Below are 13178 nucleotides of genomic sequence, written 5' to 3' on the forward strand. Positions count from 1 at the left end.
CTGTCAGAAAAGTGTGTGGGTGTAGCCCAAGACTGCTTTGACTGATCAGTTATCATAGATATTTTTTTCTTTCACCTTCAAAGGTGGCCCTCATCAGCCAAAATTTGTTTACCATTATGCATGAAACCTTGTTTAACTATTATTCACCATAAAATACATATAGTTACCTATTTACTAATTACACTTCTAGCAAGGTGACCAGACGTCCCGTTTTAGCCGGGACAGTCCCTTATTTTCAACCGTTGTCCCGTTTTTTTCTGATTCTCAAACGGGACGCCTAAATGTCCCGTTTTTAAGCAAACATGACCCAGGTGTTCCGTAATTATTATTCAAAATATAAATGGTTAATGCTAATTCCACACTCTTCCGTACCAAAACTCATTGGGAAGGTTCAGCCGTGCCTAGAAGTTCTGAATATTCAAATGCGAATTGAGTGTTCTGTGGTTCAAGTGGGAATTGAGTGGGAGTTCTGAGTGATGAAGTAGTTAAAAGTATTTTTGGGTAGTACTTAAGTTAGAAACTCTGTGTCATCATTCTTACTTGTGTATTTGGAAATTGAAAACACTGCTGAGTCCCAACATGCAATTTGGAAGTCACCCCCCCCCCTCGTCGCCAATTCGTATGCGTCCCGATTTTGACAGTAAAAGTTCTGGTCACGTTGACTTCTAGTGTAAAAAAAAGGATAAGAAGTACTTCATAATTTTCGAAAGAATCGATAACCAGTTTAATCAAAAACAATATTACAGCTATTTCTTACTTGCATTTTGATGCTGACAAGTGAAATTTGATTTCAAATATTTAATTGACTTGTCAGATAGATGCCAGAAGCGACGAAGTAACGTACTAAGTAACCTTACTGCACTCATTTTGGGAATGAACTTCAAAAGATCTGCACTATTTTTCATAGAATTAAAGTTGTTTCTTTCGCTGCATATCAGATGTTTTAGCGCATAACATTCCAATGTACTAAATTACTGTATAAGGCAGTAAATAACACGAATGAACCTATGTTTTTATCTTATATTATCTCTCCCGCGCTTGTTAAAACAAACTACGGTAATTAGATTTTGTTCTTCAATCATTCCTTGAATTTTTATTATTTTGGGTTAACTGCTGTATCGCCGCACCAATTTTAGAAAATTTACCAGATGAAGTGGAGAATTTAGTTTAGTTTGTCAGTAGACTGACAAGGAAATGGTTCCAACGTGACAACTCCGAATTGGACAAAATTTCGTATTGATACTAATTTGAGGTCGGTGAATAACGTGGCAATAGTCGTTCGACTCGCTTTTGCATACTTTACGAGATATACAGGGTGACGCAAAACAGAATGCAACATAAGACAACTACGTAATCCCAGTCCAAATTGGACAAAATTTCGTATACGAGGTCACTACGAAAGTTTTGAGATGTGAAATAACTTACATATTTAAACTCAATTTAAAACTTACATTTTCTCAAACTATTCACCATTACACTGTACACACTTTTGCATCCTCGAAAACCACTTTTGGAAGCAGTGTTGCCAGTCTTTTTCTTCAAGTGTTGAAAGTTCATTCTCGTAAGCCACTACAGCTTCTTCAGGGCTGCAAGATCTCTTCCCACAGATGCGACTTTTGATCCTGGGGAACAGAAAAAATCACACGGGGGATGAGGGCTATACGGCGGATGAGTCATAAGTTTGACTTCCGTAGATCCTAAAAACTGAATGGTGATGTTGGCCGTGTGTGCGAACGAGTTGTCATGATGAAGTAGGATCCCACACAATCCAGTTCTTGGACACCGTTCCTCAGTAACAGTCCTTTGTTCTTCAAGTGGAACAGGTGCAACACGGCCAGATTTGGAGAAGAAAGTTGCGACCATCTTCTTCCCCATACTTCGTGGTCGCTTCACTTTCGTGGGTGGAATTCGTCTGGAAAGATCCAAACTGTAGACTGGCGTTTATTTTCAGGGTCAAATTGATAGATCCAAGTCTCATCACCAGTAACAATGTCAGAGACGCATCGAAAATTGCCTCCATCAAATCTTGCAAGCATTTCTTCACACCATTCCACACGCATGCGCTTCTGCTGTTCAGTCAAAGTGTGAGGCCCCCAACGAGATGAAACCTTCCTGAGCCGAAGAGGATCATGAAGATTTTTTGTTACTGCTGGTGATCCAATGTTCACTGTAGATTCAATGTCCTTGAAAGTTGTTCGAGGATTTTCTCGAATCATTTGTTCCACAGCGGCAATGTTTTCATCTGACACAGCTGTTGACAGACGTCCAGCTCTTTCTTCATCTTTAAGCGATGTCTGGCCTCTTCTGAATTCACCAAACCACCGAAAAATTGTAGCACGGGAAGGAGCAAGGTCCCCAAATGCCCCCTGCAAACGGTCAAGGCTTTGTGTCTTGTTCAAACCACTTTTGAAATCGTAATGGATCATTGCCCGAAAATGTTCCCTTTCGAGCACCATTCTAGACAGCCGAATACTGCTCGCATCAACAAACAAGTGAAGGCGATACGGCCACGCCGATAAGCGAGGCGAGTTGAAACTTGCTTCGCTTCTTTGTTCTGGATACCACTACCGAACACAATTGTTGGAATTCAAATACTGTGCCAGAACAATGCGTATATCAAAACTTTCGTAGTGACCTTCGTAGATAGTAATTTGAGGTCGGTGAATAACGTGGGAATAGTCATTCGATTGGCTTTTGCGTACTTTACGAGATATACAGGGTGATGCAAAACATAAGACAACTATGTAATCCCAGTCCGAATTGGACGAAATTTCGTATTGATACTAATTTGAGGTCGGTGAATAACGTGGGAATAGTCGTTCGATTCGCTTTTGCATACTTTAGGATATATTTATAGGATGATGTAAAACAGAATGAAACATAAGACAACTATGTAAGAAGCAAGTGCTAAAGATTACGCTTTACCCTAATGCATGTCATAATAGCACACAAAGGAAATAAACTACAGTTGAAACATATTGAATAGAAGTTAAAACGATACATACCCTATCGATGGTAGTGTGGATTACAAACGAAGTGAGTTCGACAAAGAGCCATGGAACAGTACGTGCAGGTAGGAAATGCTGCTGCCTCACATATATCATCGTCAACTTGAAATAGAGTTTGAAGAATATTTCGGAAACCACTGTTCAGTTCTTTTGTTACATATCCGGCCTTGCGCCACGCATACACTAACATGTCTTGCAGTGCAGGGGAACAGAATTGATGATAGACCACGGATTGTAATTTCATTATAAAGACACTATCATGCAACTTTTCTGTACTATTTTCAAGTATAATCTTGTGTCGAAAGTGTTCTTCAATTCTCCGAATGACAAGTTTGTACTGCCGGAGAAAGTAAACGTCAAGTGGCTGCACAAATCTCGTAGTCTTGAGAGGAATTAATTGTGTTCGAAGCGTCTTCTTGTTTAACATCTGTTGTATTCGGGGGTTGTTAAAAATATCATGATCAGTCTGTCCACTCTAGTAATCTAATAGCAGTAATGTGTCATCCGTAACATCAGCAATGAACACGTTCATCAGACATCTTGTCACATGTAGTTTCTTAAGTTTTCCCGACTTGCTAGCATGAACGACAAGGTTAAATGGAAGGTGTCTGTCTAAAGTTTGTTTAATTTACGTCCGAACTCTCCTTCCGGTTCTTGGAAACATATATAAAATCATGTCCCTAAAGGAACCCAGTTTCCGCTCTAATGTTGACGTTCCAAGGTGATATTGCAATTGGTAAACGGCGCTACGGTGGCAGGCGGAAAAAGTGGCTGGGTAGTTCTTCGAGCGGAAAAAATGGGAGGGAGAAGAAATGGCAGGCGGAAAAAATGGCAGGAAGGAAAACAATACGTAAATACATAACATATACAAATAAGAAAACGTTTTCAAATATACTGTATTAGTCAAACTTACCTCCTGCATGTATTAGTTGAAGAATTTCTAGCCTTGTAAACAAATCATTACTACTGGAATATTCGAGAATCAAATTGACTTTACTACTTACCTTGTCAAACTGATATTTTGGTACTTCTTTCATTTTCTATTAATCCTGGATCAATGTTGACTGTATACAGGACATAATTTAAATGAAACAACAGTAACCACAATATGTTATTATTTTTATAATGCAAATCATGTAGTCAAATTCGCAATACTATATACATAACATAACTTAGCTGCAATAATAACTACATTATCATATAAATTTGTTTTGTCTAATTTCGTATAATGCAAATCCACAGTTAGCTTCGTCGTACTATACCTCATAAATTACTCGTACATACAAGAACAATAACCACCTTGTACTCTGTCATGTTTAAAATCTCCCAGTAAGTCGGGAAAACTTATTGTTCCAACCCTGGTATATATTATTTGAGCGTGGGTTCTCTCCAAGGGTAGCCTGATGCACATGCCAATTTTGGCGAGGAAACTGTGGTGGAATGCGTCTTACTCGCATGGTTTCTTCCCCTCCTAATCTCTTGCATAAACTGGATACGGTACATATATTGAATCAAAATAATGAATCTTTTGGTTCTGAAGGAGCTATCTGTTTTAAGTATTTCATACCCTGCAACGCATCTTCATATAGAAGAAAGTCCAGTGAATCAATTTGATTGCAGAACATAGAAAACTCTATATCTTCATTATAAAAGTCCTGACAAATCCTATTCTTGAATTTTATGATAAGTACTTTGTTGTAGATGGAAGAAATATCCTTGTATAGGAACATCATGTCCAAGCTTATTTCGAACTGCGTTGTAAACTGGTAACTTCAAACTCACGTACAACAGTTGAAGCAATGCATAAGCAACCGTTATAGCTATTTCTCCTATCGGGATCCTTATTACATATAACCGAGTAAATAATCGAGGTGCCATTGCAATAAACCAAACAGATACTTCAGAAAGGACAGCCGGCTAAATGACCCATGAAAATGCATTCTTAGGTGTATATGTTACATGTTTACATATTGTTTCCCCTTCCTGCCATTTTTTCCGCCTGCCATTTTTACCGCGCACCGGCTTGTTGTGATTCTCGTTCTTCATTCACTTGTTATATTATTGTCTTATTATATTCGCAACGAGCACACTAACCACTCATTCTTGTAACAATTTACACGATAATACAAGCAATATATAATGAATCTTTCTCACAGCACCTAAGAACAGTAACTAAGATGCAAATCCAAATATAAGGATCATTTATAGACAGGACAGTTACAGTTACTAAGATATATTAAAAAAATAACTATCCCTCCGCTTGCCCCGCAAGAAATGAAAGCTGGCATCATGACTAGTTATCATTCATAATAGAAGTAGTCCCGTGTAGTGTAGTTGCTAATACTTTGGTGTGAGCGGTCCCTAGTTCGACTCCCAGTGGAGCACTCGGTCGAAAAAGTGGAAGAACTTTTCTAGGCCAGCCATTCTGAGTGCGGCTTTTCCTCATTCCCACCATTCCCGTCGGGAGGTCTTGTGATTTGGATTCCACGTTAAAGTGGAGGTCCACGTCTCATATAGCCTCGCTGTTAAATGGGACGCTAATCTAAAAATAAATCATTCAATCAATCTCCAGGCAAATGTCGAGATGATACCGAACTTACAGGTCTCAGGCTGCTTCGTTCTTAATTCTACAGTTCCACGAATAGGGTGCTTCAGAAGAACACAATTCTTTATATTTGACGGGCTTAATACCACAGATGCCGGTAATGCCAAGAAATATGTATAAATAAATAATCAAAATAAGATAATTCATAACAAAAGGGATGAAAACATATTATATGTCGGATGGGTCAATAAAAAAATTGCTGGGAAATATCTTAACATACACCGACATTAGAGGGCATGATCACTTCCTAAAGGGAAGGGCTCAACCAGGGGTAACGATTAGAAAATTACTTTTTAAAAATATACTAAATTACTATCTTTATCGTAGTCAAAAAGGAATAATATATTTTAGGTCTCAATTTTTAGTGACTTTTTTTTTAAAGAAACCGACACGATTAAAGTTTCTCAGATAGTTTATTGAATATGTATATTTAGCTCTGATAAAAATCTCAATGTTTACTATTATATACAGTATATTAAAAGCATTAAACCACTATTCCTTTTCACTGATTCTCCTTTATTAAAATCCACCACGTGCTACTGTGAAGAATATATTGCGTTCTTCCCTGCGTCTTTCACACGCAATTCGTCTGAACTCGAGGTCTACCTAGAAATTCGAACACATAGTATGGCCGTCTTTGTAAGCCATTGCAACTCCTCTCCCTTTCATTCTAAGCCAAACAATAATAATAAAAAACCTGAACACGTGTTTACTTACATAAAATACCCAATTTAATATCTGCAATTTTAAGCAATAGGCGCATATGGACAATTTACTACGATAATTACAATCCATTTTCCTCCCTTTCTAAGCTGAATTTCCAAAAAAAAAAAATCCTTCTTACTTTTACTTTACCTATCAAAATCTATGTACTGTACAAATTTCAAGTTTGTAGCTTAAAGAGTTAGGCCTAGCGTTGATATGGCAGTCATCTAGGCAGTCAAAAGTTCTTCTTTTATAATATCAGATATCAAGTTGAGTCGAAAGTCCCTTATCACTTCTTATAAAATGAAAATGAGTACAGCCAGCAGGAATTCGTAATTGTAGAAGCATGTTAGACCGAGGACGAGTCTTTATTGTGCGTGTCAGATGAATAGCTGCACCTCACAACGATTGAAGTTTGGCTGCTGTCACAAGCAGGTGATTTCTACGACGTAGCCAAAGAAAAAAAAATAACTTGTCGAACACTATAATAAATGTTTAAACAAACATGAGAACTATGTAGAAAAATAGCTCAATATATACAGAGTAAACAAGAATCTTAGGGAAACAATAAATAAATAAATAAACATAAAAATGGATCAAAAATTGCAATCTTGGCCAATAATTAGTTTTCGGATCAGGGTCCACAAAATTTTTGAATGGCCCTTAAATCGAGGTTTCGTGTTTCCTACGCAATAAGCACATCATAGTGAGTTAACTGATAGTTTGGGTTTGGTTACACTATATGTAGTTCTCCAGATATAAGGCGTACAAGAAAATTTTTGTTGAAATATATTGGATCTTTCGATCCAATTGGATAAGGAGCTAAAAAATTTTTGAACGGCCCCTAAATCGAGTTTTCATATTTTCTACTTACATGTTAGTAAGCATATCATACTGAGTTAACTGATAGCTTGGATTCGGTTACACTATATGTACTTCTCCAGATATAAGGCGTACAAGAAAATTTTTGATTAAAATGCGTATATTGTATCTTTTGATCCAATAACCTAAAATGTGTGGTACTGTATTTACTAGTTTTGTTTCTGTTGACAATCAGGCTTTATTTAAAAATATATCCCTCGTATATTAAAGAATATCAGTTTCCGTATTGGGCTTGTTTTCAATTTATCATGGAAATGGCTAGGAAAAATTTGAGCCAAGAAGTTTCTATTTTAATCTTATATATGATATTGTTTTTTTTTTTTTTTTTTTTAAATCATTCTTTGGGTGTCAAAATTGAGAATACTCTTATTACCATATTGTGAATGCCTTAAAAGTCATGCAGTCATGCTCTCTTAATTTCGGACGGGTCATTAATGAAACATGCTGTGTGGCATTGTCAGCGTGGAATACGACAGCCTTTCTGTTGATAAGCTCCAGCCGTTTCTTTTGAGTTACCAGGTGCCCTCGCACGAATTATCAACACTATTGGTCCGAGTCTATCTTTTTGTCCGGTGGCATCAGCTCATAAGCAGCCCATACACGTAAACACATGCCTGAAGAAACAGCCCGACTTGTATGAAAAATGATAAAACCACAGGCAAGTTGATCGTGTATGGCCTCGTTCATTCATGTTAAAAGTTTTCAAAATCTTCTGAAAACATGTTTGATGTTTTTGCCGTTCTGCGTGCATGTTTACCGTGTATGGGCTCGTTCATGCAAGGTGGCTGTATTATATTTAGGTCCGCCAATCACGACAGCGGAAGAAATCACGTGAGTCTCTCCTCCGTCGCATGCCAAGGTCGTGCAGTTGCAGAAAGAAAAAGAACGCGTTTCCTCGTCCTCCACATTTCTCAAACTACTTTCAGTATGTTGGACAGCACGTTGGTACGTGTGTGGGCAAAAAATTCTTTCAAGATGCATGATGAAAGAAACCTTTCATACATGTTGGTAATGCAAGTGCGTGCGTCTATGGCGCGCTATAAACTTTCAATCTTATCAAATGCAGAGCTTAGGTCGAAGGCACACTGGGACGACACCGACAGCGACACTGACAACGACAGAAGGAACGACCGTTAGAACATTCCATTCAATTGGATCAACGCACACTACAGCGACTGCGACAACGGCCAGAGAAGTTTGCGTGGGGACAGTCGGGGCTGGGATTTGCCTCGCCCGACAGAATACCAGACCAGACTGGGGAGCGAAAAGTTGTAACAAGTTCGCAAATGGGACAACGCACACTACCAAAGGGACGACGCCAGACACAATCAGCTACACGCAGTGCGCAGTGGAAGGTTTAGTTGTTTGGTGATTAATTTAAAGAAAGTGAAAATGTCGTTGTCGCTGTCGGTGTCGTTCGTTCCAAGATACGAGCCAGACCTCGAGCCAGGCACATCTGTCGGAGTCGTTGTCGTTGTCGTTGTCGCCCTTAGACTTCCTAGACCTTAATGTGCGCTTTACTACAGATTGTGGGGCATCCTTTCGTTTCGACCACAATCTTCTTCACACATTGTTGTTATAGATTATCCACTTTTCGTCATTTGTGATCAACCGCTTCACAAATGGCTCGAGTTCGTTAGGTTTCAGTAGAGATTTTCAGATGGAAATTCGATTGAGTAAATTCTTTTGAGTAAGATCATGTGGTACCCAAACTGATCTGTCGAGCTTCTTTCTGTAGCCCAGGGCCGCGGTGGCTCAGTGGTAGAGCGTTCACCTCTGGGGCAGGGGGTCCCAGGTTCAAACCCTGTTCCCGCCAAATGAACTTTGTGGTGCACAAACACCATGTGCGTGGGTTTCCTCGAGGTTTTCCCGTTTCCACCTACTCTCTTCATTCCACCATTTCATTCATTGCTTATCATCACCGTCTCCTTTAGCATTACCGGCATAACCGTGGGACGTAAAATTCAAAAAATTCATTTCATTTTTTGTTTCTGTAGCCAGCTCTGTCCCAATGGTTTAACACTGTTAGATTATGAATGTTTATGCCATTGGCGGCATTATGGTTGCTCACATGACGGTCTTGCTCGACTTTTGTCAGAATATCATTTATATTTTTCTGTGCTTAGTCACCCACCGTGAGAAGTATTCTGGATATAAAAATTTCCTGAACCGCCTTTTGGCTATTATTTTTGATAACGTATTTTGGCCGTAAACAGCACATTTTTTTCACGGCTCTGCACAGTATTTGCATATGATCGAATACATTACGTCTGATTACAAATGTTCTATAACCTTTAGCACATCAAATTTTAGTTGTCAGCTGTGAAACGACGTTACGTATAACCCCGCTGAGACTAATTTACCCTGCAATTTGGGACGCTGGTGCCAGCTTGTGCGAAAAAAACTTTGTACTTTTTAGACAATCATAAGGACATATACTATAGACAACCTGTAAATCTGCTGACTGTCGCACTGATTCAACCATCAACAGATCTCCAAAACTACTATACCATTGCACCTTAAAATTTTGTATAAACATTGTCCTAATACGTTAAACCAGGGTTTGTGAACCTGGGGGTCGCGAAGAGAAGCAGAAGACATAAGTATAATTAAAATCTAACACCGGAAAATGTTTCAAATGTAATTCTAAATTTTGTTCTGAGAGGCATATTTTTGTTTTTATACATATTATTAAGAAGAACAAAATATGGGTTTAATAAACGTTTTCAGCAGGTGCACAGTTGTTTAAAAATCAATTGAAATGAAATAGGTACGATATGAAACTAATGAGAACTGCATGTTGAAATACCAGAAAAATACAAATGCAGCGACACCTGCATATTGAAATACAATTAAAATTGTAAACTAATGAGATACCTGAGCATGCTGTGATTTTACTAGTGCGGCAATGTCCGTTTCAACTTTCGTGACGGACAAAATCATGTCATTTTCAACTGATGAGCGATTTCTTCGTCTTTGTTTTAATTCTTATCATGGAAAAAAAACAACACTTTCGCATAGGTACGGTGTAGCAAATGGAATTATTACTTTTAAAGCAGCATACACCAGACCATGATATTCTTCTCTCCTCTTCAGCCGAAACTTTCCCAAGTCTTCGTTACAGAAAACCAATTGCAAGGACTTGTCGCATGATAATTTTACAGGGGGGTCCAAAATTAAGTATACATCAGTGCATTGATCAAGTATAACATTCTAGTTTATGGGTTTATTGTTTCGGTTCTTCCGAGCTTAAGGTGTAGGTAAAAACACATTAAGAATAAATAATAAATAAACATGGATAACAATAAGAAATGGTATAGAATGCGCTGATCATTACAGTACGGTATACCTACTTTTGGCCACCCTGTACCAGTTAGTCAAGAAATTGTGGACTTAGATTAGCTATTTTGATGGCCTCTTCGATGAAGGGGTTTAATATCCATCTTGAACCGGCACTTTCATCGTATTGAATATATTACTGTTACCGGTACTTTATCCACTATATACAAGGAATCGATTCTACTATTATAGAAATAGATGGATATCGTGAGATCTCCGCAATAGGTATATCAAATATCTCACACAAGCTTATTACTAGAAATCACTAAGAGGGGTCCCTAGAAAGAGGATATGATAAAATCGGAGTCGTGATAGGAATTAAGTTGAGAACCACTGCGTTAGACAGTAAATAAGGTAAGGTTTTGGGAATGGGCTATCCTAAAGGGCATTGGGGGACTTAAATCATTTTTGCCGCTAATCGTATATTGGAAACTATGAATCGTTAACCTTGAGATTTTGCATAAATGTTCTCCTTGCACCTTAGGGTGCAGATAAGACGAAGTTTCGGGAATTGAATATCCTTAGCGGAAAGGGAGTTTTTGGAGTGTTTTTACTACTTACTTGCATTCAATATCGTAGACAGAGAGGAATGGTACACGGGGAGAGCAAGAGAGGAAAGATATTGTTCGCCGTAACACACGGAGGTATACGATAGTTGTAAAATTGTGAAGTAAAAGACTGTTCAGACTATGCTATACAAACAAAGTATGAATTCGAGACGTGTCATTAGATGTCTTCCATATTTACATTTCCTTCCGTTTGAGTAATGGGGACTCTCTGGGGAAGTAATGGGGCGTTCACTCACGTGCACCTATCTCTACGACCAGCTCGAACTTGTTAAGAAATAACCTTAATTTCTATCCCATGAGCAAGTGAAGAAAAGCTTAAAGAGAAGTTGGATAACATGCTTAGGATTAGGAAATTAAATTCAGGATTAGGGAAAGACTGATGGTTGGTTGGATTAGAGTTTAACGTCCCGTTCAGCAACGAAGCTACGCGGGACGTGGACTTCTAGCTCAACGTAGGATTCGAAACAAGTGAGTTCACATCGGGAATTCAACCAGGGCCTCCGGTGCCAAAGGCGCGTAAGCTAATTATGTAGCAGCAAGGAAGACGCGAGGAAAGATTGAACCAATTAACTAACCACTACGTATATGGAATCAGGAAATCTTTGCCAGATGAATGTTCCAAACTTTCTATATCATTGTACAGTCAGCGGCAAGAGTTTTTTTCCGTTTGGTAAAATTTATTTTGAGAATAACGGTGCTATGGCTGGAATGTATAGAAAATTACATTTTTTATTTACTGAAAACTATACTGTTATTGTCCTTCCATTCTGAAGTTATTTTCGAAACTAATTTCGTCTACGGAAAGAACTTTTTTCGCTGACTGTACAAATCTTGCCCGATCATATTGAAAGGTTATTTTTAGGCCTATAAATTCGTCTTTAACAGGCAATAGACGAAGTTCTGCACCACGAAAATCTTAAAATAGCTCCTAGTAATGTACCGTAGAAATTACTTTTGCAGAAACAATAATAAACACCGCAGGAACTGAATCTTAAGTGAATAAATTGTTTCTCAAATAACTTACATATTTTATTTATAAAGTATATTTTGTAACTTTTAAAAACGTATTTGTTTGCATATTTCCAGATATTTTAGTGCATTTAAATCCAGATCCTAATTTATAATAGTGCTCTTACTGATTATTTTTTTCGTACTTTCAGGTATCCGAAGCTATGTACCTCTTTATCAGTACCCAGTCTACGCACCAGGATATACCTCGTATGAGTATTACCAACCTGTGCCACAGTATCAGATATACCACCTGTATCCTGTGTATGAATACTCATATCCAGAGTACGTGCCAGTGGCTTATCACGTCCCTTCTTACGAAGCATGGTAATACACAAATATTCATACATGATAATCAATGATACATTTTTTCTACGTTCGAAGCATCTTTAACTTTGACTATGTTATATTATAGTGCAGGCGCGCATCCAGAAATTTTTGTTGGAAGTGGTCCAAAGAGTGGACGGAAATTGGAGTCAACCACCACAAGACATTACGTCATGTAGTATTGCACCGATGCTATTCTACATCCGACAAGACGATAAGTAATTGTAAAATATTGATACCTGTATTCTCAGAAATAATTATAGAAATAGATTGTTTTTGTAAGGAAAGAAAGAATATAGATAAAGTGTAACATCAAATCTTTATGCTTAAACAAGCGAAGATTTCTTAAGAAAATGTACTAATGTATGTCGAGTTACGATGTTGGGGAGGGGAGTCCGAACCCGGTGAACCCCCTCCCCACGTGGGTGCGCCCCTGCTGTACTGATTAGTTACTATTTTTTTGTACAAAATAAAAGTATTAACGTGTTTCAAGATTTTTTATTTTATAAATTATTATTGCTATAATTACAGAATTACCTAAGTTGATATATAATCCCATTCACTGAATAAAGTTGATCATGCGATAAATTGCATATCCTTTTTTAAAACAGTAACAAACAAGCAAGTTTCTAACTAGCAGGCAAAGTTTTCGATTCTTTTCTTAAATGTTTGTTAAAAATTATTAAGAAATGCCAATATATATATATACAAGGGCGGATCCAAGGGGGGCTAAGG

At 37.9% G+C, this 13178-nt stretch overlaps 1 protein-coding gene across 1 annotated transcript in view; it reads left to right on the plus strand.

The window, feature by feature from the left end:
• LOC145662133 (uncharacterized) overlaps positions 1 to 12955 on the plus strand; it is a 50939-nt gene extending 37984 nt beyond the window's left edge. Inside the window, exon 3 of the mRNA XM_081727468.1 lies at positions 12269 to 12955. Coding sequence (XP_081583594.1) covers positions 12269 to 12447 — 179 coding nt within the window. The 3' untranslated portion in view covers positions 12448 to 12955. The remainder of the gene's footprint in view (positions 1 to 12268) is intronic.
• Positions 12956 to 13178: the final 223 nt, after the last annotated feature.

Source organism: Thermobia domestica, chromosome 10 (assembly GCF_964235325.1).
Source record: "Thermobia domestica chromosome 10, izTheDome1.hap1.1, whole genome shotgun sequence".
Classification (NCBI taxonomy): Eukaryota; Metazoa; Arthropoda; class Insecta; order Zygentoma; family Lepismatidae; genus Thermobia; species Thermobia domestica.